Genomic DNA, 27,435 nt, shown 5'->3' on the forward strand with positions numbered 1-27,435 from the left:
AAACGGCGTTTCTGTGTGCTGCGCTGGTGCCGGCTCGCCAGAGCAGCTTCGTCACGCTGGCCACGTGACCCGGAAGTGTCTGCAGACAGCGCTGGCTCCCGGCCTCTTAAGTGAGATGAGCACACAACCCTAGAGTCGGACACGACTGGCCCATACGGGCAGGGGTACCTTTACCTTTACCTTTACATTGACTAAATGCACAAAGTGAATATGAGGATTGGCACCAACATGGAAATATAGGTAACTGAGAGCAACAGACTAAAAGCTCACTCTGAAAATGAACTGGGGCCCCTCAACCAGACCCATCAAAAACTGAAACTCATTGAGCATGGGTTTGTTGTTTTAACTAGACTGCTAATGGGCCCCTGGTTTCCCCAAATCTCAGACCTTTCCATCCTTTCTTCCAACTGCTCACGTGATTATTTTTCTCCCCCCCCCCAAGCCCTTCTAAAAAAGGTAAAGGACCCCTGACAGTTAAGTCCAGTCGCAAATGACTCTGGGGTTGCAGCGCTCATTTCACTTTACTGGCTGAGGAAGCCCACGTTTGTCTGCAGACAATTTTTCTGGGTCATGTGGCCAGCACGACTAAGCCGCTTCTGGCAAAACCAGAGCAGCACATGGAAATGCCGTTTACCTTCCCACCGGAGCAGTACCTATTTATCTACTTGAACTTTGACATGCTTTTGAACTGCTAGGTTGGCAGAAGCTGGGACCGAGCAATGGGAGTTCACCCCGTTGTGGGGATTCGAACCGCGACCTTCCGATTGGCAAGCCCTATGTTCAGTGGTTTAGACCACAGTGCCACCCACGTCCTTCTACCAAGGGACAAATTTTGCCTTGTGAGATAGCCAGCATGGTGCCTCATCCCTGAGAGCTTCTCCAGACTTCCACCTGTCCCATGTTTAGAAAACATGGGTCTGAGCAGTTTTATATTTCCCCACAGCTTTCTCCTGAAAAACACACTCTTTACCACTGAATTGGGCAAACAGCCAACTAGAGAAAACCCAATTGCTGTTTGGTCCAATTCAGTAGTAAACTGCAGGTTTCCCTGGGGGAGCTGTGGATAATCCCTGAATGGGAGAGGCCTCTCTGCTAGACCTCTCCCATTCAAAAAGGAACTGGCAACAGCTCACAATGTACGCCCCCCCCCCCTTTGAGCAGGGACTGTGCACAAGCAAAATCCGGGTGGGCAGTCCACTCAAGGTGGACTGAATTGACCACTTTGGTTTGTCAAAGAAAGAAAGAAAGAAAGAAAGAAAGAAAGAAAGAAAGAAAGAAAGAAAGAAAGAAAGAACCGAGTAGGGAAATTTACCTACATAGTGCCCATATTCAATTTCTCATGACACCCCTAATTGAGAGTGCTGAGATGACTGATGATTCATTTCTCTGTGGAGCTAAACAGAATAGATTCCAATTCTTCCTGGAATATACTCACTTAGAGACATTGTCAGCCATCTGGGTGAACTACTTAAGCAGTACATTAGACAAGAGGAGTTCAAATGGTGCTACACTTACACCTTCTCTCACTAATTAAAGCAAGGTTTTTTTTCCTTTTTGTTAATCAATACTTTAGAGCATTCAGCGGGATGGGACTGCCCACAACAACACAGTAGGGTATGTAAGTATAGCCCTCTTGAGGCATTTAGCCTGAACACACAATGGCAACAAGTATGTGGGGGGCTGGAAGTATGTGTGCTGCCCATGTTCCCAACATCTCTGTGTGCCTGCCTGGTCCTCTCCACTCCCTTATGACTTTTAGCATAAGGGGTTTTCAAGGGAACATGCAAGTATGCTCAGCACGCTGAGTTTTCTAGGTGTGGTCATCTGAATGCACTCGGAAGCCCACTTCAGACCCTCACACTCAACATGGGCTTGGAAAGGGACATCAGGGGAAGGGTGTCGTAAATCCCCTATGTCCCCAGGAGGCACACCTAAAGGATGATGATGATCCTTGCATCAAAATTGGGAGGCTGGGGAAATGGTAGGAGCCTACAATCTCTCACTGCCAAATCCACTTTACATGTCTCTTAGGTCTTTGCTTTCTTAATTAAAGCCATGCAACAGGGCAGAGTGTAGGAAGGGAAGGCTTATCTCTTCCCTCCCAAATTCAACTGGAACTAAAATAATCCTCTCCTGCACAACTAGAACACATGGGGGGGGGGGACTTGTCACTGGAACTAATGGGAATATTTTTTCCTTTCTTCCTAGGAATGTGGCAGGGCAGATTTTCTTTCTGAGCAAAGAAATAACCCCCCTTTTGACACACTGCATTTTTTGGTAAGAATGCCCCCATACACCTGTAATGAATAAAAGTAGGAAGGGAGAGAGAGAGAGAGCTACATGCTGCACATTAAAGTTTATGTTTAGTCTGGCCATTAGTGAGTTCATAGTTGACATGGTATTTGAACTGGGCACTTCCTGTTTCAGGGTGCAGTTAGATATAAACAGATTTCCTGTTCCATTGATTAGCCTTATAATCACTCTAATACCCTAGTTCCCAACAGAGAGCACATTGCAACGACAACAGCTCAATGCTACACTAGCTGTCAAAAAAAGAGTTCATCACAGCAACACAGAAGTGCTCTTCTCCACTGACAAGCCGTTTGTGAAGTGCTGTCCAGCGGATCTTTGCTAAGCGGCCTCTAGGCTGTTTTCTCTGAGAGACAAATATGTTTTAGTGCTGTGCCAAGTATGTCACTTTCCAGACAATCCTTCATGTCCCCAAATGATTCATGTAGTCTGACAACAGAGGAATGGTTCAGGCAAGAGGTGTTGCCTATGGATGGACACATAGAATATGCTTGGAGAGAGAACAGTGACTGGTTGTGACCGGTTAGGCTAGCTGAAGGGGTTTGTGTATGAAAAAAAGCAATAAAAGTTGGGGCTCCCTGTGGACTGATGGGACATAAGAATATAATAAGAGTGTAGCTGGATCAAACCAAGGGCTTGTTCACTGTTTCCTACAACTAAGATGTAAGGGCAACAGCACACACTTTTCTTGTGTTTTCCAGCAACTAGTATTCGGAGTGATGCTGCCACTCATCCATTTGGCCACATGACTAGTAGCCAGTCATAGCCTGGCTACTATGAAACCTTGTTGATGGACTACCATTATAAAAATATGATGACGACTAGAATCCCATGTGGTCTGTCAGTGACAGCCAAGTTTTGTATTTTGCTGTCATTTTGTAACCAAAACCACTGCTTTGATTGTACTAGTTTAAGGGAGCCCCTTCCTGTGTTGACTTTGAAACCATGGTGGTTGAGATACTCAGTGGCCACTTCTATGTCTCTCCTGGCCAAACTCCTGCAGTGGCACAGTAGTGGAGCACGAATTTCAATAATTATAACTGTATTGTGCCACTTCAACATAAATGTAAAGCACCTTCTATAAACAATGCCCTTAACTGTATCTGACAAATTTTCAAAGTCTACACCAAAGTCATTTCGAAACAAAAGGACTAAAGGATGAAGTATAAAATATTGATACTACCTGTGAGGGTTCGTCTTCTACTTCGCGTTGATTCACAGTCTGAAGCACATGCGGAAAATTTAGACCAAGGGGTGAATGTGCAGTCATCTTTGCAAGGAATCAGGCAGTCCTGAACAAGGGATGGCATAGGTTCTGCCCACTTCAAGCACTCACTGACATCTACTGAATGGTTGCTTTCCAAGACACATGTAACAACTGGACAAAACAAATGCACAAAAGAAAACAGTGAGTGCTGCAGAGGCATAGGAAAAGTTAAGAAGCAAGTATCTATGGTGTGTTCCTTCCAACCAAGATCTCAAAAGCACTGAACTAATGAAGTCAATAACATTTTTTAAATCAGTATACAGGTTATTTTAAAAGATGCTTGTTTGTTTTTCAGAATTGAAAGTACATAGGTCCCTGGAACAAAGAATGCATAGTTTAATGTAGTGATGAAATGATTAATACACATTCTGATGTACTCTGTCCCATGACCCCAGCGACAGAACTTTTGGGGGACACTGCTGTTTCAGTGCAATTATAGAGCACTGCTTCCCATAACAGATTGACTTTTCTGAACTGCACAAACACAGCAGAAAGATCTTGGCATTTAAATTATTTGCAACAAGGAAGGAGTCTCAAAGTCTCCATGTGCTCAAAGGACACAGAAACACGAGCATGGCCTATGGGAATTCAAAACGATTTCCAGGTATAAGTGTGCTCCATATGATCATGGACCCAGCTAAAGTGTGTCGTTTTGGTTACTCAAATTTCAACCTGAGTGAATTGATTTTAGGCAATGAAAATTGGGGTGTTTTTTTAAAAAAAAAATTGTAAGCTGATATGTTTTGATTAAATTAATACTTTTAAAAAATGAGGCTAGATCTTAAGATGGCAAGATTCCTCCAGAGAACGCTGTCCCATATTAATGGCTGGTTCTTTTCTCACACATTACAATTCAGCTCCAGTGATCTAGTTAAGCTCTATGATTTCATGTTAGGCTGATATTTTGTCCTATAAAGCTGTGGAATGATGCAATAATTGGACTGAGATTCTATTACATCTTCAACAAGCTGGCTGCATCATTACGAAGATTACTGATTAATCCACACTTTAATGGCTATCTGTGTTGTTTTCATTGCCTCTGAAGTGGATTGGAATTGCAAAATGAGAAGAAAATGGAATAAAGTTAAACACATGTTTATACACACATACCACACAAAATTTTATTAAATAAATAAATAAAAGCTGGAATAGATATATTTGGATGAAAGTTATATCAGTGAAGAAAAATAAACACTGGGGATCCCCCCCCCCCCGGCCGCCATATCAAGACAATACTTTAATCAGTTTGCACAGACCCAGCAGAACCTTAAATCAATATTTTAATAATGACTCCTAAAATGCTAATAGTTAAATTGTGATTGCTTTGTCTCTTAAATTCTCTCTTAACTGGCAGCGCATCCAGCAGTCGACATAAAGGTTACCCTTGTCAGTGAAGAGGGATATCCTCTCTAGCAGATTAAATGTTATAAATGAAGGTACTCATTATCTCTGGGAGTACTAGACCCATATATGCATGCCTTTTCTCTTTTATATGGTCTAAACATCATGTACTACACATCTGTGTGTTCTGAACAGAGGATAGCAACCCTACCTATTTCTTGTATGTAGAAAGAAGCCACCACATCAGCTCCTGTAGTAAACTAACATTTCCCCATATATAATACTGATTGTAAGAAGGAATGCCACTTCTAAAAAAATCTAGGTAGTTGTATCTCTGGGCTGTATTCAACAATGTCACTACATTAGTGGAACAATTTCCACTCTCACAATGGGACTGCAGTTCTCTTTCCTTACCCCATGTACCACTAGTAAACCCCCCCCCCAAAAAAAAAATGGATGCACAGAGGGAGGAGAGGGAAAGGAAATTCCACTGTGTGGGCAGAAGTCATTCTGCTCATGAAATGGCTTTGTTGGATCCAGCCCTCTGTATTTATATCTTTCATGCTTCTCTCTGAAATCCAGTATTAGTTTACATTAGAAGAATACAAAAGCTTTCCTTTAGGTCTATATAAATTTTCACAGTCCTGCAACCTGACCATGGATGTGAGCTGTTATTACACTCAAAAGAAATCAAAAGAAAAGTAGTGAATGGACCAGCAAACACTTGCTGCCTTAAAGTCACATTTGAAAAAATGCACCTAAGCGGTAGGAAACTCATTAAGAACCTCATAATGGAATGATTATACCAAATGAATGACAAAGATAGATAAGCATGGAAACAGACTTTCATTAATCTTTCACCCCTTAGCAGCCATCCTCTCAAACCGAACATATTAAACTTAGAACATTTTGCCCCACCAGACACTGAAGAAAAGTAGGAAGGTGCTACTCTTGTGAATTCCTGGGTGTGCTTTGAATAGTACAGAATGTTGGATCATTGCAAGGGACTAGGAATTTCAGCAAGCAAGTTAGTGTTTGTGGCCCAGAGTTTTATTTGCATAGCTGTCTCTTTCTCAACATGCGTATCAGACTTGGAATACAGCATCTGTAAGCTTTAAAGTTTAATTACAATTCGTTCTCATCAAATGTAGATTTCAGAGATTTTGCTATAAAACTTTTTATGGTAGAATCGAATGGATTTTATGTATTTGGTATTCTGAAATGCTGAGCAAATCTTTAAACAAGCTTTATTGTAACTTCTAGCTATTGAAATAGTAGGCATTTTTCACACTTTGCATTCATTGCTCCCACAAATTGAACTGAATAAAAATATCCCGTGGATTTTCGTAGTGTTGAGTACATTGCATTCATTGGCCTACATTCTGAATATAATTGAATATCTGAATAGTGCTGAAGAAAGCAACCCTCAAGTTTGAGCAAATCTATGTATGCATGCTTTGCTAGAAAAGAATAAGCCAACTATAAGCTTTGGATGTCCACTCCCCCTTCGAAAATCATTTGCAATTTTCAGAAGACAGAAGGTCATTCTTACAGCTCCCATAGAAATGAATGATTTGGCCTTCACTGAAAACATTTACCAATATCTGTTCAAGGTGCAAGAAGGACACTGAGGCAACTTTGCCTTCAAATTGATGACACAGAAATTTCTATGATTTTACTGTTTTATTTGCACTGGTTTTCCAAGTCCGAGCTACAAAGAGGGAAGTATTGGAGAATTTCCTTTTTTAAGACAGAGCTAACCAAGTCTTGACTGATTTATAGTGCTATAGGTATGGAGAATACACTAGTATTAAAATGTGCAGTAAATCTGCATTAAACCCTTTCATTAGCAGAGTTGTAGTAGCTGGCTCTTACTGATATTATAACAATCTCATAGAATGAAAGGACATTAAAAATGAGCATGCAGAGAGAAATACGTAGAGTGTCATTGGCACAAACAGAATATTTTTCAAAATATTCTGGAGTTCTGAATGCATCGCTATCTGAATACCAAACCAGTTGCAGAGATCAGTTTGAAGAGAATGATTCCTGCAATTCAAAGGACCTTGTGCTGGAAGAATTTCACATTTCCTTCTAAAGTCACACACAAGGTTAGTAGGAGTGCCAGCTTTAGAAAAACAAAACAAAAAAACAGAATGCAGCCAGATGAAAAGAAACAAACTGGCTTACAGTCACAACCTTCAGCAGCTATAGCTAACAGAAAAATGTTTGACAAATGTGGGGAACGAAAAATTCAGCACAGTATATCTAAGAGGGCTTTACGATCTCCAGAAGACTTCTGATAATTTATTAAAGGAACACTAACACTCACAGACAGACAGATAGATGGAAAAAAGGGGAAAGGGGAAAATAAGTATACTCCATCAGGCAGCCTTTTTACAGGACTGACTCTGCATTTAAAAAGGCTAGTGAGAGAAAAGGGGATTGACTGATCGATTGACTGGTAAAGTGAGATGGTAAGAAGTAAATTAAAACATGACGAGTTTGGATAGAAACCAGTAAGTGTTTCTTACTATTTGACATCATTACTAGAACTAGGGGGCATTCCATAAAAACAACAGGTAGAAACTTTGAAATTATGAAAGGAAGAGATTTCTTTCCGTACATCTTACAATTTGGCGCAAGGTGTCCCAATGGCAAGTAATAACTGAATAAAAAAAGATACAAGAGAAAACTGATGGGCACGAAGACATTCAATGGCTATTAACTAAAGCTCACAACCCTTTTGCTGGAGTTGTCTTAAAATGCTGGTATAGTGGGGCCACTGAAAGCTTTCGCAGTATTAACATGCCTCCAGTTTAAAGAATACATGCCACTGTTACTGCTTGTATTAGTAGATGGAAATGTCACCTCCAGGGTTATCTGCAGTATGGCACAATTGCAATTTGATGCTGGAGAATGTTACAACAGCTGTTTGTTCCCAATGCAAAGTTTAATGAACTGCAGGAAGAAATTAGCACCACCTTTTAACATCTGGTTCTTACAATCACTTTACCACTACAGAAACATGAGAAGCCATCAACTCTGAGGCAGACGTAATTCCCTGCTCCCTGCCTGGTCACTTGAAGAGACAGTGCACTGTAGCAGTGACAGGTCTCAAGGTCTCAAATTTCAGCAGCACTCTATGCAATGCCAAAATTCCAAAAATCAATGCCCCTTTCCCCGCCTTTCAATCGATATAATAGTTGTGGCACCCTCTGGGTTCCACGCCCAGTGCAACTGAACCAGTTGTGTTGCCCTAAATATGTCTTTGATTGTAATGGTTAGACCATTTCATAAGGACTGTGGAGACGCAGGTTCAAATCCTTACTCAGTGCCAAAGTTCCCTAGGTGACCTTGGAACAGGCCCTATCCCTCAGTCTAGCTTACGTCACAGGATTGTGAAAATAAAACTGGGAGTAGGATAAAACCATGTACGCCACTTTGAACGTGTTGATGGAACATATATTAAAAACATAACAAAATGTTTTGTTGGATCAGATCAGATACAGAAATAGCTTGCAAGTTAATTATGTTATTTCCTTTAATCAAAGTTTGCTTTTTTTAGATTATGGAATACTCCTAACTGAGAACTGGATTATTCTGATTTGAAGCTGTCACTGGTGAGTAGTAGTAATAATAATAATAATAATAATAATAATAATAATAATTTTTATTTGCATCCCACCCTCCCCTGCTGGAGCTGGGCTCAGAGCGGCTAACATCATATAAAAACACAATATACATGAAAACAAACAAACAATTGATTAAAATGCATCCCAAAAATAATTCAAATAAATTAAAATTAAAATTAGGCTGGACAAATGGCCATCCTCAAGTTAAAATTGAAAGCAGTTACCGGTAATACTCACCAGGACCAACTATTTCCACTGATATTATAAGGACCTGTGAGTGGGCTACATATTATTTCAGGGCAAGTAAAAACCAATGAGCTTTAGTTTTCTCTAGGGACCAACATTTCTCTCAAGCCCCCTGCCACAAATGGTTTAAAGGCAGAGTGAAGACAGCAAACACTTCCTTGCCTGATTTGCACTTCACTGGCAGGCCTGAGAGACAGTCACTCAAAATGACTTCAGCTGCATTACTGGAGTATACTTACACAGCCATAATGGATGCCTTTGAAAGTGATGGACAGTTAGCAGCAGATAATTGAGGCCTTGTGTTCCAAAAGGTTATTGATTCAAAAAGGCTTCTACTCCTTGATATTATCCACCACTGCTTTAATGCCTAACGCTTTAAGTAAGCCCCTAAGAAAAAATTTAAGTTTTAAAAAAGAAAAGGCTTTTTGTTCTAAGAATAAAAAGTAATAATTTTTTAATGGTATCGAGGGAACAAATAAGCCATGGTATTTTTGTTCAGTTGTTTCATGGTCACAACAATTCCTATAAAATTAGTATCACATGGATATCACAATTTCTATAAAATCAATACCACAAGGATACTTCATTATATTCAAAGATGTGAGAGAATCATACCTTGCATTGATATGGCTACAGCAACACTCTCCCATGCTGTATATTTCAATACCACTGATAGTTGAAAATTGCCTGGCCTATCCATCACATTGTGCATGCTAACACACAACAAGCTTTCCCATGACAGCATGTCAAGTGAGTTGACTATGCTGCTCTTCCCTACTCAACCATTTCATTCTACGTGACAACTTTGAGTGATATCACAGTGCTGTGTTTCATAATAGTGGCTTCAAATCTAGTGCGCTACTACAAGCCATGTTGGCTCACACCAGCAGCGCAAAGGCTGTATTCCTTATTGTCTGGTGCAGGTTTTGTCACACCAGGTTATATGAATGTAATGACATAATCCAAATGACTTCATTGTAAAGAAATGTTGGACTTCAAGCTGTTTGATGTCAGGCTTTAAGAGTGTCACCTAAGCAACCTGAGGCAACAATTCCTGTTTTGTCTGATTCCCAAAAAAAAGCCCCCAAAAGACAATTCATTCTCCTTTCTTCTGCCCACGGGAAACTGTTTATCAAGGGAGAACAAAGAAACTTTATGTTGTTGTTTAGTCGTTTAGTCGTGTCCGACTCTTCGTGACCCCATGGACCAGAGCACGCCAGGCACTCCTGTCTTCAAGAAACTTTATAGAATAGGGCAATTTCCTAGGGCAGAATATGGGGCAAATTGTGAGGAAGAGCCCTTGGTCATGCTGCCATACACTGCACTTCTATATCATTCCAGCAACTATCCCAGGTAACAGATGAACTGTTCCACTCCACAGTTGCCAACAATTCCAGAAGGGTGGATCATGGCTCCCCAGCAGGTCCCAGTAGTCTTGGGTCAGCCAGGAATAGTTATGAGAGGCAACATGGCTTAAGGTACCAGATCTCAAGGCTGAAGCTCTGGTTCCTGAATCTTTCATTATTCTTCAGTCCTGACTTTTGGCCTGTTTCTTGCTTTGATCTCCTGGCTTGTCCTTTGCTGCTGACTTGCTCCTTGGCAGTGGTGTAGTGGAGAGGGAACACAAGGAAGTACAACTTCAGGACTTTCTTCTTCTTCTTAGCAGGAGCAATGACATCATGCTATGACAGCCTCTCCTTGTTTTGGAAAGGGAACAAGGTGATAATAAGGCTGGTCTGTGGCAGGCAGTAATCCCATCTTGGGATATGTGACAGGCACAGATTCAAGTGATGAAAGGTCAGTAGACTGCTAATCACAGTTCAGGATCCAGTAAGCAAAAGTCAGGTCAAATGGCGGTCAGGTTCCAACAGGTCAAAGTGACATAATTCAGAGGATAGGGCCAGATAAGAAATACCAGGCAAAACAGATGTAAAGGCAAGTGAGTAAAACAGCTAGCACTCTGGATAGCTCCAAGTGATGCATGGGCTCAAGTTAGACAAGCAAGGCTTGAATGTTACTCTAGCAGCCATAAAGTCCTTATGGAGCCTTAAGCAGGATTCCATCTTGCCCCAACCTTAATGAGTGGAGACTTTTCTCTTAAGAGGCCCAGCTTATTTTAAGAGCCATTGACTCCAGTAACATGGCGAGCGGAGAGGTTCTATTATAACCTCTGAGCTGGCGTCATCAGAGTTTGAAGAAAGTAATCCAATGCTTCAGAGCAGAGAGAAACTGGTTCCTCGGGTAATGGAGCTTCAGAGAAGGTGGGTACATCAAAGACTGGTTCTGAGGTCCATACCTTCTCCCAGTACAGTATATATCCTCTGCATCCACAGCCTCTTTCCTTGAAGACGGGAAGTTAGAACCCTGGGGAAATCAGACAAGCCACTGCACTGCAGGAAAAATGTACACTAGATTTTACCTGACCAGCATCATTTTGGAACCGACTCTTATTCTGGATTTATGTGAAAATGAAAGAGTGGGCCCAGCTATTAAGCAGGGTGAGGCCACTGCCATGGCAGCAGAAGCTCCTGATGCAGCACACCTCTGCGCACCCTGCCTGTCCTCTGCCAGTGACAGAGAAGCACCACAGCCATTAGCACCAATTTCAAGCAAGATCACATCCCACATCTATTTGGGGCAAGATCTCATCCCAAATCGGCATGATCCTGCCTGAAATTGGTGCCAATGGAAGATGTGACAGTCAGCAGGCAGGAGTGGCAGCAGCAGATGTGGTGGTGGTAGTGGCAGTGGTAGCAGGGCAGCACTTGCCATTCCACCACAAGCAGCAAAATGGGTTGTGCCACCCATGAAAAATGTTATACAGTTGCTTGAGTTGGTTGAAGACAATTTAAAGACATACTTTGCATACGAATGAATGGATACATGTGTTTAATCCTATGTTAGTCTGATCTCAGATTACCTTCTGACATACACATCTCAAACTGGTAAACAGCTAAATCTACTCCAAGGAGTAGTAATAAAAATATATTTTATCTTCCATTACATAAAAAATAAAATACCTTTCTCAGCCATTACAGAACGTTGCCCAGTGTCTGTGAAATGAAAACAAATACTGTGTTGTAAATGGAAGGTCGCTCTTAAATGGAAAGGTGGGGAAAGAAAGAAAGTGAGGGAAGGGAGGTGATGGTTAAAAGCTTCTGATGTAGAACCTTGAAAATATAATGTATACAGAGCTTTGAATATTATTAACAACAAAATCTAGTTGTGATGTGTGGAAGTTTTCTTTCTTTCTTTTTTAAAGGGAATAATACAAGGCTGCATGTGCAAATCTCCATGTTTTAACACACCTTCTTAAGTATTCTTTATCATGGAGCAATGAAATCCTTTACAGAACTGCTATCTTGAGAGGAAAATAAATCTCCATCACATACAGGCTGGCAAGGGGAAGATGCTGAATGATCCATTTCCTATATTGTGTTCTAAAACTTTGATCTCTGCCACAAATAAGGAGAGGCATTCTGCTTATTTGTCATGTAAGAATGATCAAGTCCTATAATGCCAGCAGAGGAGTATTGAAAGTGTTATGTCCTGAGGAGAGATGAGCCTGCAATTAGATTTACTGATCCTATGGTAATGTTTGTTGCTGAGGTCATTATCAGTCAAAACACTTTCTTTTCTGCAGTTGTTAGCAGATATGCCACTGTGGCTTCTTTCTTCCATTTCTGTTGCTTTAAAATGAAAAGGAAAGAAGAATGGGGAATGAATATTACGGAGACTCCATCTGCAGTATGTCACTTGCTCTTTATACTTAGGTTTTCTTCCTTTATATTAGCAAAAAGAAGAAGAAAGAAAATGAGGGGAAAAGGAGACATCTTAATTATAGCTGCAACTCAGGTAGTGTTTGTACTATATTATTAAAACTTAGCAGATATGCGGGTTCTTACTCTGATCGTGTTAAGTTTAATGGCATGAAGATAATGCACATCTCATTACAAAGAACAGCTCAATTCATTCTTTTAAAGTACAGTAGCTGCTGAAACAAAGATCACTTCATATATGTAGGTTCCAGAAGCAGTACTGGAAGTACCCCAATGATCACCCAACACAACACAATCATCTCTTCCTACAGCAAAACGCTACCATCAGGAGTATGTTCACTTTACAGCATATCCAGCCTACTTTTCTTTTAACAACTCCCAGGGAAGATTATTGTGCTATTTGTAGACAGCTGGTAACAACATTTTTATATTTATTTCCCTTGGTTGGAACACAACTAGCTCTGCATTTCCAGGGAAGATCTGCACTTGTGCTTTTCAAACAGGAGTTGTCCATGTCTTGTGGTGTGTTGCCTTTGAAACAGAAGGAAGCAAAAGCAGGTTCTGAAATGAGATGTGTTATTTGTTTATCTGGTGTCCAAAGGAAAAACAAATATCAAAAAAAATCTTCTGTGATCCCTTTGGTGCACCTAAAGTAGATCTTTGGATCCCTGTATATTTAGGAAAATTATGATGATGTTACTTGCTAATCCATTGTTTATCCTGACTTCTAAGGTCATATCTGCAACATCCATTTAAAGCACAACTCCTCCCCTCAGAAGACCCTGCTTTCAATGTATGGTGTTCCATACATTATTTCCAGGTAAGAATGTCCAGGACTACAGTCTTCTGTCAACATATCTGACACTTGTTTTTTGTTTCTTTAGACTAAACACAGGGCAGTGTCTTCTGGTTTTCCTTGTAACTTCAGTCGTCGTGTCCTCATTTAAGACACAGTATTAAGATGTTTTAATATGGAGCATAGCCCTTGCTACATTTGACGAACACCAGCTTTGCTTAGTTGTCTACTCAGGCACTGGATGGCAAAAATTTGATCTGTATCAAATCTAAGAAAGATGTGCAGATTGCATAGCTAATGTGAGCTGACAGGCCTTTCTCTCTCTCTTCCTTTAGTTAATTTGCATTAAAATGTAAAACTAAAAAATGAAACATGGCAAAGTCACCATGATGCAACCACCTCCTCCTCCTCCTCATGGTGAGGCCAAATGGCCCACAAGGCACTTGGTGACATAGTGAGCATTGCATTGCATTGCTCGGCTCTACTTCACCTTTATTTTTTGTATTACTTGCACTTGACCTTTTACTTTCCCTCTCTTTGCAGCCAAAACAATTGCTTGTTCACATTCTCCAGAATGTGGCCAATCACTTCCTTTGGGGTTTTTGTTTGGGGTTTTTTTTAAGCTTTGGGTTTTATTTTGAAATTAAGCTTGAAACAAGCAAAACAAAGCACATGATACAACAAGATCACTAATCAAGGGATATGGACAACCTACTGATTACAGTCCTTAGTTTGTGGAATAACTGCAGCATTACAGCCTAAGGAGAAGCTTACTCACTAATGGGGGATTTTGGCTGTGTAAATTACATAGCCAAAGCACAGTTGGAAACCTGTGGGTGTGTATCCTGGACTACTGACCATGTATTGGATAATATGTGTAAGCAATTGCTACGGCTGTAAACACAGAATTAGTAAAGGGTCAGAAAAGATCGCTTACCCTCTTTTGGTAGGCGATTGTTGTAGCCCTGCATGGCTCCTGTGGACAGGGAAGAGGGAGATTAGGCCCCTCTCCTTCATGGCTGCCGGTAGTCCTTGCACCCGGCTAGCCGTAGGGGACAATGGGATAGCCTGCCAAGATTTCAAATTTGAACTGGCCAATAGAGGCCTTCAAAGGGAGTGGGGCCTTGATGGCAGACCAGCATGAGCATGTCTTCACTCTGGTCTGCCACTGTGGTATAAAGGTTGGCTGCATTGATGAGCCAGCAGCACAGTTGGTGACATTTCTACCCACCTGCCCAGCCTAAATACAGGCCAGCGAGCACTGTGTTAAAAAGACCTTGCTGTCAATGTAATCGTATTCAGGGGTGGGAAGGAAACAAATTGGATCTTTTTGGGGTTTTGCCTTCCTCATAGCAATCGTCACACCTTCTGTTGTGTAAGGCATTGCATTGAATTCTTAGGCTTTCTTCCCAGGAAGGGGGTGAACTGCTGCATCACACACACCCCCGGTGTGGTATCTCAGGGTACCCCTTTAAAGAGGTCTAGGTGGGAATGCCTGTCCTGAAGGAAAAGAGGTGTGCAGACAAGTCATAAGACTTCTGATTGTGGTCCATGGAGCCAGCTTAGTTGACCTATGTCATCAGGTGCTCCTTAACCTGGGCACAACCCCTTTAAACTTCAGTTATCAGGTAGGAGGCTGATTCAGGATGCATACCCAGTGCCGAGGCCAAAGCCTACCTACATCTGTAATCAATAAAGTTGTGGCCAGTTTTAATTCCAGAAGATTGCTGCATCAGTTCTTTCACCTGTTCACCACCTTGCCCCTTCCCATCCCTGGGTACACTGCACATGGGTCCACAACCAACCATGTCCCCGCCAACACCACAATAAAGCAAGGAAGTGTATCACCAACCACCTCATCAACTGCTTCATGGACCATTCTTACAGCTCAATGCACCAATAGCTCTTTGCCAGTCAACACTAGATAGGCTGGTATTGCAACTTTATTCCAAGTCAGAAAAAATCCATAAACCGGATCTCAAAAACAGGAGCACAACTAAAAAAAATAAATCAGGGTAGTGTAGTGGTTTGACCTTGATATGATGACAGTTCTTTAGAAAACAGCTAGTGTAGAATTAATCTTGGCCTGAAGAGGGGCAGCTGGTAGCAGATGGCACCCTGAAGCAGAAATGCTTATCTTACCTCCTGGCGAGTGCATTGCTGCTGCTTACTGAAGGGGTGAGGTGGTGGCGAGGTCAGCATGGGATAAATGCACCACTGGAGGCAATCTGGTGCTCCTGAGGGTGTGTTTGCACCACCCCACCCTCCCTTGGTAAGCAACAGCAATTCATCATCCAACAGGTCAGATAAGCATCTCTAGCCCACCAGCCCACCCACTACGGGGAGCAGCTCCTATGATCGGCATATTTTTGTTTAACTTATGAAATGCCAATGATACAACCTATTGGTTCTGTCATCATGACCAGTCATTCCTATTGTAAAAGGGTCATTCCTACTGTAGAACCATCAAATGGATACATGCATCTGCGAGGCATTCTAAAATATGCAAGAGCAAATATCTGGACAGTCCTCATTTCACTGAAAATCAAGTAAATATGTATAAAAAGTATAATTATCTGTTTCATTCTTATCTGTTTCATTTCTTAGGAAATAAAATGTAATAAGAAAACAATTCAAAGCTTTGAGCAGCCATTAGAATTCCTCAAGCATATTCCTCGCTTAAGAGAGCACTGAAGTTTGAAATGTTTAGTGTCAGAGATACAGTAAATAGCAGCTGTTTCCCCAGAAGCATGCACAAAAACAAACTAAAACAAAATACAAATATGCAACATTTGCCAGGTTTTATAAATTCTCACTATTTCCCCGATAAAAATATAAATATGTGTTATGGTATTCATTTTTTTGCTTTCATATTTACATCGGAGTAAGAATCAAAGTAAAAAGCTAATGAGTGTTGTTAATTTGCAGGTGTGATTTAGGACTCTTTATGAATGGTAGTTTCCTTCTTCTGGAACACATACTTTACCATGTCTTCTGTAACTGGTGGAGGCTAAGGAGCCTAAAACCCACCCTTTCAGAGTTTCACAGTCACCCCCAAGTTGTTCTCATCCTCCCCATCCCAACCTCAGCATCCTGTTTATTTGAACTAACATGCACTTCCCTTTCGCTGTATCATCTGGTTCTTCTCTTCTGGTATACTAAAAAGGAGAAGAAAATTTTGAAGCAATGTCTGTGATTCAATGAGCCACGGACTAAATTCAGAAAACAGAACCACAGTACCCCCTTAAGTGCTTATTGCAGAAGTGGAGAACCCATCACCCCCCCCCACAAGATGTTTTTGGATTGCAACTCCCATCAGCTCCAGCCAGGATGGCCAATGGTCAGGGATAATGGGAACTGTAGTCTAGCAACATCTGGTGAACTACAATTCCTCATTCCCCTTTGAGTTACACTTCAAGAAGGGGGTGAGGGTAGCTTTGTAGTTGCTGAAGACACATTAAGCCCATCATTACCACATCTGCAGTCAGGATATAGCTGCTATATTCCAGTCCCCGAAATCCAGGTGGCCTAATTTGCACATTATGCATGTTTTGCTAATTATGCAAATCAAGTGGTAGGGTGGGGAAGCCTTAAGCAACCCAACCCCACTGTTTTCCTACTCCTCTTTGCAGTGTTGCTTTGCAGCAAGGAAACAGCCTTTTCCCTTCTACAAACATGGGGATGTAATGCGTAGCTGAACCCTCTAAGGCATAGTCAGCTAATGGCATAGAACAGCAGCCAGAATCAGGGCAAAACCATGAAAAGTAGCCATGGGGCAACTCTGGTTCAGCAACATGGACTGGAATTACTGGAATGATGTGCTCTTTCACTGCATATTCAAAGGCTGAGATGACTGCCTGCCATTTACAGACAGAGAGCTGAATCTTAATTGGAAAGAAGGTGGCACATACAATGTGACAAGGGAGAAAGGGAGAAGCCTAGAGTCTTGTTTAGTACCATTTTAGTTCCACATTACTGGCTATTTGTTTCCAATGGTAAAAGCAAAGAGAAAGTGTGTGATTCAGATAAGTGAGGGGGGGGATTTCCAAAGGGTAAGGAAGATTAAAAGAGCATTCCTATTCCTCTACCTCTCCTCCCTCTCTTATTATTGGTGGCAGTGCTAGTGCCATAATCAGGTTGAGAATGGGTTGTGTGCTGAATGACTCTAGTGACAAACTGCCCCAGAAATTAAAAAACTCAATTAGGTTTCACAGAGGTAAAAATCCTCAAAAAGTTGTTTGCCATTAAAGAACTTCTCTCTGACACATGTCTATGCTTCTCAGGGAAACATGAATGATCTGTGGTTTTTACATTTATGTGAAGTCTGTATGATCAGAGGCAAGGTGCAGCTCACCAATCACACAGAGAAAAAGCAAAGCTAGAGTAAAGTGGGCAAGGATTTGGTAGAGAAGATCAGAAAGATAACCAAAGAGAAATTTCACTGAGCACTTTCTTAGAAACCTAACATTTTAAATGCAAGGTGATCAATTAATGAAGGTCAAGGGCTCTTCTCTTTATGCTGGATGTTTCAGACAAGCATAACAGCAGCTAAGTGTATGTAGTAGGCCAATGGACAGGGAGGGGGAGAAAACAGGCAAGAAAACTACTGTGTCATCAAAACACTACACTACAGAAGAATTGCCTCTTTATGGGGCTCAATAAAAGATAATGCATTCTGCAGGTAAAATGTTTTCTAAGGAACTCTCGGCAAATTTATGAACCATGCTTGCTAGATGATTATTGAGGGCAAGTTAAGATTGGGTAGATAATTAAGGTTGAAAACGTGTCTCTGGATCATAAAAACCCACAGAAAATGCCATGAGAAAAGTTTACGCAAACACTTGAGGGCACTGTGGGGCTTGGAATATTACAAGGTCATGAGGATGTGGAAGGGATTAACAAATAAAAATCTGGCCACAAGGAACAATTACTGAACAAGTTGAGAGAAAGGTGATGTTTCATCTCATTATTGTTTAGGATTACTTATCTTCAGATGGTTTGCCATTTTTGTTACACAGCGTAAGTAGCCGTTATCCCTTTATGATGCCTGAAGCCAAGAAAAACACTAGCTGCTTCAAAAATGTATTTGTAAATGTACAGCACATCTGAACATAAGTACAGGAGATAAGAGGTTGTGGGTCCGCGGTGGGGGAAGCAGGTGGACAATGCACTGAAGGGGCAAAAACTCTTCTCCAAGCAAGCAATATAGCTGATGAAACTGCAAGAGTTAATTATATTACCTTGTTGTATATTGGAATGGTTGATCCATAGTGAACTACAGTTCCTACTAGGTAGCCACTTCAGCTATAAATATAACCTTAACTCATCACTTCTAATAAATGGGAATATTGCCATTAAGTTTCAGATGTGACTTGTAGCCTTAGGCCACAATCCAATGGACAGTGAAGTCACAGAAGTTCAATAGGCATGTTGAAGCTGCTGTTGGACTGCGGCCATAGTGCTTAAAACATTTTATGCCACTCTAGAAAGGGATCATCAATTAAAAAAAATGTTTTAAATAGTTTCAGCATGCTATAAAAACTAGATTGCTCCCATCAATCAATCCAGAGACATTCTGTAAGTAGAAACAGAAAACCTTTTTAACATGATAAATGCCAACAACATTAGACTATTGGCAAATTATACCTTAAAGCAAAGATTAGCAGAACACACAGGCTTTGCCTACTGGCAACATTTTAGAAAGCAATTATAAAACTTATGAATTAAAGATTTCGGTCCTTAATGTACTGAAACTTATCTAGTCATATCAAATATTTCATTAGTTGCAATGGATTTATTCATGGAAAACATCTTGCAAGTGTTAGGTATGATATCTATAAACAGCAACATCTCTTTGCAAGTCTTTTTTATTCAGATGAAACAAAACACCATCAATTCTTGCCTTTTCAATTTCCATGAAAATTTGTTCTACAGCAAAATGAAAGGCTGGATGGGGGAACCAACTGATAAATTCAAACTGCAAAGGCAGTAATCAACCAAAAAAGCAAGTTAGATTTATTTGAGAATGTCTATGATATCCCACTAGAAATAGCAATGCACAAAATGTGGGAAAGTGTTTCCTCATTTCAGTCACATATATCAACCACCTCCCCCCACTATATCAATGGGTTTAGCTCTAGTAGAAAACTTTCTGTAGAAAGACTCGCCAAGGAGGATAGAGTTATAAAAAGGTGCAGTACAAATTCTTCTCAACTGGATTCAAATAAAACACAAGCCAAGGAGCTGTAGACTTAGATATCCTATCAGCACATTTGATTTACTTGTATTCTCCATAGCAGGGCAGGTAATTCCCATATAAAACTTTATTCTCAAGCTGCTACGACCTTGACTTTTACTGCAAGTTCAACTGAAGGGATATTGTTTCAGAGAAGAAGGGAGTTCTCACAGATAAGATAATGAAGTGTCAAATATACCTTATGAAATACAACTATTGTTTGAAAACAAGAGGTTCTGATTTAGCGTTTGTTAACAGACAATTCAAAAATTATGACTTGGTCCGTATATGGAACATACCCGATGACAAACACTGAATTACTCATTTGTTTATCTCATAAAGCATAGGCTTGTATCACAGAGACACCTTCTGCTTTCTATAAGAGGGAGAAAATCAGGGTGGGGAGGGTAGAGTGAAGCTAGAATGTAAATTAAATGCTGAATGGGTAGAAATCTTTTCTGTTTATATATATATAGTTGGAAATCCTTGTTTCTACCACTGAAAATATGAGGGAACATAATTGCATCAAAGTTTCCGATTCATTCCTAAGTTACTTAAAATGTCTCAAATGGTTACATTTGCGGAGTTGTTTTCCTCAATAAAAACCAGAACCCCCCTGCTAAGGCTGTAATTTTCAAAATATATTTTCCTGGCGGTTTAAAGGGGCATTCAGTGGCAAGGAAAATATTAAGCATCTTTCCCCAGTGGTGTTTGTGACACAAACCAAACTAATGGGGCACTTAACACTCACCTTTCCATTTGCCACTGTTGGGACCCATCTAGCTATATAAAGTACTTTTCATATTTAATTCTGCAGCCAAATAGGATTATTACCTGTCACAGCTGAAACGGCATTGCAAATCATTTGCTAATAGAAGGAAACCAGAATAATGGGATGGAGAGAAGATATATACCTATTTTAAATAACATGCATCCTATGTGTTTTATTTTCACGCTGGGCAAAGCCAACAGCTAAGCAAGTGGGTATAGCAGGTTATTCAATTCCCTCAGGGATCACTCTCTTCTCAACTCTGCCTGATATTAAAATAACCATCCTAATCAGAAATCTCAACACATACTAGCCTTTTGCAACACTCCCAGGGAAATAAACTTAAATAAACTTAGATTTATTTCACAGCTGGAAAGACAACTGGCAGATATTACTTGCATGTTAAGATTTAAAGTGCACAGGTCTAGAGGTCCACTTTCAGCAGGTAATGTGCTTCGGATTAATTCTATTTACCTTTCAAAATGTTGAAAACAGTAGGATTTTCTTTCTTCATTTCCACTCACCTTTAAAGTTTACCATATATATATATATATATATAAAATAGAAAAAGTATACACTACTCTAAGGTGTAAGATAACATTTTAAGCTAGGTTTGACAACGGCAGGACATGCCCGCCGTTAGGCTTTGCTCATCAGTGCAGATAATCTAAATCTCTTTGCTCTTCTTTTTGTACCGGATGAAGCTATGTACTATTTGAATAAGCTATCAGCCGTTGCAAGCGAGAGATGAAATAGACAACAAAAGCATTTTTAAAGCTGTTTTTATGTGGATACGGTAATTAATCATTCTGAAAATAAATATAAAACCCACCGTTCCACAAAGCCAATGTCATTTTTCTAATCACCTACCACATGAGTTAATTACAATGCACCAAATGTGCTTAGAATAAATCAAATTTTATTTTTTCATGAAACTGAATACTCACTCGCAGTATACATTTATAATATAATCATGGATTTTTCTTGGGGGGGGGGATATAGCTTTGTTCAGGCATTAACCTGAGCAGGGGAAGGGTTAAACTGGAGATGGGAAAGAGGCTTGCATGAAAGCCCCACCTCGCAACATCCCCAGGTATGCATGATCATGCAGATCTTTGCAAGATTAGGTCTGAAGTCAGTTGTTAAGTGCATTCACTTATAAATTGTCCCTGCAATCAAAAACCCTGATAAGCCAGGGGCATGCAAGCACTTTTAATTGAACACACTTCAAAAGCTTCTTTGGAACTTCACAGTACTTGCAGAAAGTTCTGAAGAGCAGACCAGGGACATTGGAGAAGTGTTGCATGTGCACTCCATACCCCCAGTTTAACCCTTTGAAAATACCTGAACACAGCTTATCCCTTTTCTGTATGGAAGAAAGTTCCATGCACAGGGGATGGGAAGATAGTAGAGTGAAGTGTAAGGGCAAAGAAGAAGAAATAGCCTTTCCCACCTCAGAATGCAAATTGCATGCATATGTGTGTGCATGTCTTGGAGAGAACCCTCATGCCAATCACTTCTGCATATGAAAAGCTGGCAGATCAGAGAAACATGGCAAGAATATGTTAAGTCATCCACATAAAAAAAGGCTAGGAAAAGAAGTACTGCATTTAAGAATACATTGAAATGTGCTGTGGAAGAAATCATTTGGGGAAGAGGGCAGTTGTTTAGTCGTTTAGTCGTGTCCGACTCTTCGTGACCCCATGGACCAGAGCACACCAGGCACTCCTGTCTTCCACTGCCTCCCACAGTTTGGTCAGACTCATGTTTGTGGCTTCAAGAACACTGTCCAACCATCTCGTCCTCTGTCGTCCCCTTCTCCTTGTGCCCTCAATCTTTCCCAACATCAGGGTCTTTTCCAGGGAGTCTTCTCTTCTCATGAGGTGACCAAAGTATTGGAGCCTCAGCTTCATGATCTGTCCTTCCAGTGACCACTCAGGGCTGATTTCCTTAAGAATGGATGCGTTTGATATAGCACTATAATTCAAAAGCATCAATTCTTCGGCGATCAGCCTTCTTTATGGTCCAGCTCTCACTTCCATACATCACTACTGGGAAAACCATGGCTTTAACTATGCGGACCTTTGTTGGTAAGGTGATGTCTCTGCTTTTTAAGATGCTGTCTAGGTTTGCCATCGCCTTTCTCCCAAGGAGCAGTCGTCTTTTAATTTCGTGACTGCTGTCACCATCTGCAGTGATCATGGAGCCCAAGAAAGTAAAATCTCTCACTGCCTCCATTTCTCCCCCTTCTATTTGCCAGGAGGCGATGGGCCCAGTGGCCATGATCTTCGTTTTTTTTGATGTTGAGCTTCAGACCATATTTTGCGCTCTCCTCTTTCACCCTCATTAAAAGGTTCTTTAATTCCTCCTCACTTTCTGCCATCAAGGTTGTGTCATCTGCATAGCTGAGGTTGTTGATATTTCTTCCGGCGATTTTAATTCCAGTTTAGGATTCATCCAGCCCAGCCTTTCGCATGATGAATTCTGCATATAAGTTAAATAAGCAGGGAGACAATATACAGCCTTGCCGTACTCCTTTCCCAATTTTGAACCAATCAGTTGTTCCATATCCAGTTCTAACTGTAGCTTCTTGTCCCACATAGAGATTTCTCAGGAGACAGATGAGGTGATCAGGCACTCCCATTTCTTTAAGAACTTGCCATAGTTTGCTGTGGTCGACACAGTCAAAGGCTTTTGCATAGTCAATGAAGCAGAAGTAGATGTCTTTCTGGAGCTCTCTAGCTTTCTCATAGACTCATAGAATAATTCAAATTATCATCACACTGTCTTAAAATTATGTGAGAAAGGCATTGAACTCTAGGATCTCCTACTTACAGGAGAAGTTATATGTACCCTAGATTGAACCCAAGGAAGGATACACCATCAAGCTTCACCTTTGAAGCCATTTCAGTTTTTCAGTTGGGGGGAGGGTCAATGATCCCACCTAACTTGCTTTGGGAAGTGAACCAGCACAGGGCCAAAAGGAACCTAAACAGTCTTGTCTACATTTATTTCCCCATCTGTCTCTGTTGTATGGGAAAGGAAATAACCTGCAGTCTGTCAAGGAAGGGGAGTCATTGGCCTTAAGGCCTCTGGCATTCAGGCCTAGCCTTGAACTTACGTGTCACCATGAGCAACTGAAAGGGACGTTCTTCACTCCCCCTTTCTCTGAAGAAGGGAATATTCACATTGCAACTTTTCTACTTCAATCGCTTGCTTTCTCTCCCTAATTGTCTGCCCTCTGAAGGGCAGATTTATGCAGCCCTATTTACATCCCAAGCTTGCCTTGCTGCATCTAAGCATCCATGACAGCCTTCAAAATCCCCAGTGCCGTCCTTTTTCCTTATATGGCAAAAGTAGTTTTCCCACCACCCTTGCCTTTGCCTCTCTCCCTCTTCCTCCTTCACAGAAAAAAAAGAATCCAATTAGCTACCAGTCAAGCCATGCTTTTTCTGGTGTGGCCTACTCCTGTATGTTTGCAACTTGTGTTCCCTTACCCTCTGGGATTTCTGTCCCTTACCCTCAATATTTACAGTCTACAAAATACAATGTCCCCCATGGCATGCCATGTCTTTATACTTAAATTTGGAAGCCATACTTCTGTTGTTGACACGTGCCATTCATAAAAAGGGTGCATATACCAATATCCAGAGTTATGGGTTACATCTTGATCCTGCCTCTTGGTTTGGACTTTGGTTCTTACTATTGGCTTTTATCCATGGCTTGTGATTCTTCATGTCTCGTTCTCCTCAGAATGCTACCCACAGGCCACAGCCGAGTACTAAATACCATACCAAATTCAAATAAGGAGGAGCCAAATTCTGTTCTGACAAAACAATCCTTGTGAAAAGTCTCAACCAGGCCACTGGAATGACACAACCCTTAAACAGAGAAATAGCAGTTTCACCATGAAATAGTGTAAAGTGAATAACAACTAGAAGAAACTCACTTCAGTGTTCAAGAGAGATTGCTGTTCATTTCCTCTCTCATTATGTCTTTCATCCTCTTGAGCAAGTCCCTGAACAGTTTGGATCTCTAAAGACATCTTTCATCTACTATATACTCTTGCTTAGTGCTCTGCTGTCACTTAAAAAAAAACAACAGAAAGAAAAAGAAGGGAGGAATACACTGCCTAAGATGGTCACTTGAATCAAAGGCACCGCACAGTAGATAAAAGAAATCTAAGGAGGACCAAACTTAATAAAGGAATGATATTTAAAAGGATCCCTGCACTCTCTCATCACCCCTTCACCATTTTCCACATTAAAGTAGGAGCACCTTAAACAAAAGTGGCCTTTATTTTCCCCAAACTATTAAATAAAGCTTCCACACAACCAGCTGTCTGATGATGAGTGAGAAATGCTAATATCGCTTCTGAACTGTGTACATTTAGACCTGACTTTAACAGGCGCATTTCTCATTGATCTGGTGGTGGGTCTCTCATCCTTTCCCATTAACGGAGAAAGCCATAGTGTGAAAAGCTTTGATGTCCCTTCAAGTCTTTTGCTCTCATTATTTTTGATTTTGTTAATGTTTCTTGCATAAGGCATTTATCTTGTAATTCAAGTCTTCTGGTATTATGCTAGGAGAAAATACCCAGTTTGGATAGAAGTCTGGTGCTCTAAACTCCAGCCTCCCTGTGCCTTACTTTTCATGTGCAAGTACTATATATAAAAAGCCATCAGAGGGGGAACATTGCCTATTTTTGCACTGAAGTCACGTGTATAATTTTGCCTGACACAATGTTTATCATCTTCCTTTTACTGAAACTCGGCACATTACTAAATTGCCTTTGGTTAAAATGTAACACTGCACATATCACTGTCAGGTCAGATTGCTATAAAGACTTTTCTTGGTTTTCAGAGTGTTGATAGAACGATTTTGGGCTAGATTGCACTTAATGTTAAAGTGAAATTTAGCATTGCAAGAATGAACCACAGTGAGCCTCAGGCCTCTGCACTCGCCACCCCCTGTTCTGGTGTGGTTGTGAGGAGGAGTTCAAACGCTTTTGCTTCTAGATGAGAGGCAGCTTGCAATGTTGGAGTCACCTTTAATATTCCACATGAAAGTCCTAGTGAGACTTACTCCCAACTATACATGTTTAGAATGGGGCTGATAGCATTGACAAGAAAATAAACAAGATGGCTTTGGAAAAGCTCTGCTTTGTCCTTGAATTAGGGGCATAACATGAAACAGGGATCCATCTTCTTAGGAATGTTTTTAAAACAGAGGGACTCTTTGGTCTGCAGGATATAAAGGACACCTTTGAAGAAAGCATTTAATTTGACTCAACATGCACAAGCTGTTATTTTTATGGCTACAAAAAAGGCAATACAGTGGTACCTTGGGTTAAGAACTTAATTCGTTCTGGAGGTCCGTTCTTAACCTGAAACTGTTCTTAACCTGAGGTACCACTTTAGCTAATGGGGCCTCCCGATGCCGCCACACAATTTCTGTTCTCATCCTGAAGCAAAGTTCTTAACCCGAGGTACTATTTCTGGGTTAGCGGAGTTTGTAACCTGAAGCGTCTGTAAGCCGAGGTACCACTGTATTTTTACATTTGAGTGCAGATTAATAACATAAAAACAATACTTAACTGGTGTACATGTAATAGGAACTGAAAGCAGAAAAAGATACTAGATAGATATATTCCTTTCCTCACCCTTCTGACCATATAACCATCCAATTATTTAAATTGCTGTTCTATCTTAAGAACATGAATGAATTTATTATGATAAAAACCCTAGATGAAAAAGTGGATGTGACATAAGACTATAGCAAGCAGTGAATTAGCAAGGTGAAATAAAATTGTGCTGTAATTCAAGCACTTGTCTAATGGATAGTATGCCAATGGCAATCCTTTACAGATTTCCCCAAGGTTAATGTGTACCCAGGACTTCTGCAAAAATAATAATAATCAGGTCATCAATGATAGTTTTGTATGCAGTCATTTAAAGTTAACTGATTAATTTATTGTATACTGACATGGCCAATTATTTATCCCCCCAGGAGGTTCTCGGATGCAGAAGAAGGTAGAAAGGGGTTCTTTCAGAAACTCTGAGATCTGGAGAGTCTGTCCTGAATTGCTCTAAGAACTCATTTGTTTCCAGTGGATCATTTCCAGAGCTCTACTGTCAAAATATGTGGCTGCAAATGATGCTGGGGTGACTACAGTTAAGGGGGGGGGGAGCCTATGCAGTGGCAACCAGAGCGGTGCTACTAAAATTGCAACTGACACATAAGGAGCTCCAGTTCTCTAACATTCAATAAGGAGAGGATTTAAGCTATATACATGTGGTCAAAATCTGTGTGCAGTCAGGAGGTTTGAGGCTGCACCAGGCCATTTTCTTTTCTCCCTAAGTGCATGTATTGGAGACAATGGGTTGCATCCAATGTTGCAAGTGCACAGTTCCACTTGTGCAGTGGGACTTCCTCTCCTCTCTGTGTGCATCCACAAAATCTACTCTAGAGGGTCTACCAACTCTATGAAGCACATTTTGAGAGTGCATGGGGCTGGAGGCTGCAGGGAACAGGAGAGGAGGGGGCAGTTCCATTGCACAAGCAGAATGGCAACCCAGTGTTTGCACAGGAACAGCCGAAATGCAAATAAAAAAAAATGTCTAGGTTCCATTCATACCGCTACAAAATCAAAGTGCAAATGCCACAAAATAGAGCACCAGGCTCTGTAAGTGTAGGCAGCTACATAAACATGTAATCTAAGAAAAGAACTCCAGGCAGGCTGGTACATTGAGGGGAGTGGGAAAGGACAGCTCAGCCCCCATTGACACTGCACAGAGTTTGCACATCAGTACAGGAGTCTAGTGTGTCCAACAAGGGACAGGAGCTCTTTCTTTTGGAGTGGTAGCTTCAGAAGCCCCACAACTATATTCTGAACCAGAAAATTATCTATACAACCCCGCCCCCCGGAATTTCTTACACACACAAAAGTATTTTAAGTTACGGTGCCCCTTTACATGCAAGAGTCATTGTTTAGAACCCTTAAATAACAGGACAGTGATTCATTTTCTGCCACAAGGTTGCTATAGCGAAACCTTAA

At 40.9% G+C, this 27,435-nt stretch overlaps 1 protein-coding gene across 7 annotated transcripts in view; it reads right to left on the reverse strand.

Annotated features, from left to right (window-relative positions):
- The window catches only part of THSD7B (thrombospondin type 1 domain containing 7B), a 428,797-nt gene that overhangs the window by 96,145 nt on the left and 305,217 nt on the right, over positions 1 to 27,435 (reverse strand). For all 7 annotated transcript variants that reach the window (XM_083405406.1, XM_083405404.1, XM_083405403.1 and 4 more), the window contains one exon: positions 3,494 to 3,688. In XM_083405406.1, coding sequence (XP_083261532.1) covers positions 3,494 to 3,688 — 195 coding nt within the window. The remainder of the gene's footprint in view (positions 1 to 3,493; positions 3,689 to 27,435) is intronic.

Source organism: Podarcis tiliguerta, assembly GCF_965153285.1.
Source record: "Podarcis tiliguerta genome assembly, chromosome: 1".
NCBI lineage: Eukaryota > Metazoa > Chordata > Lepidosauria > Squamata > Lacertidae > Podarcis > Podarcis tiliguerta.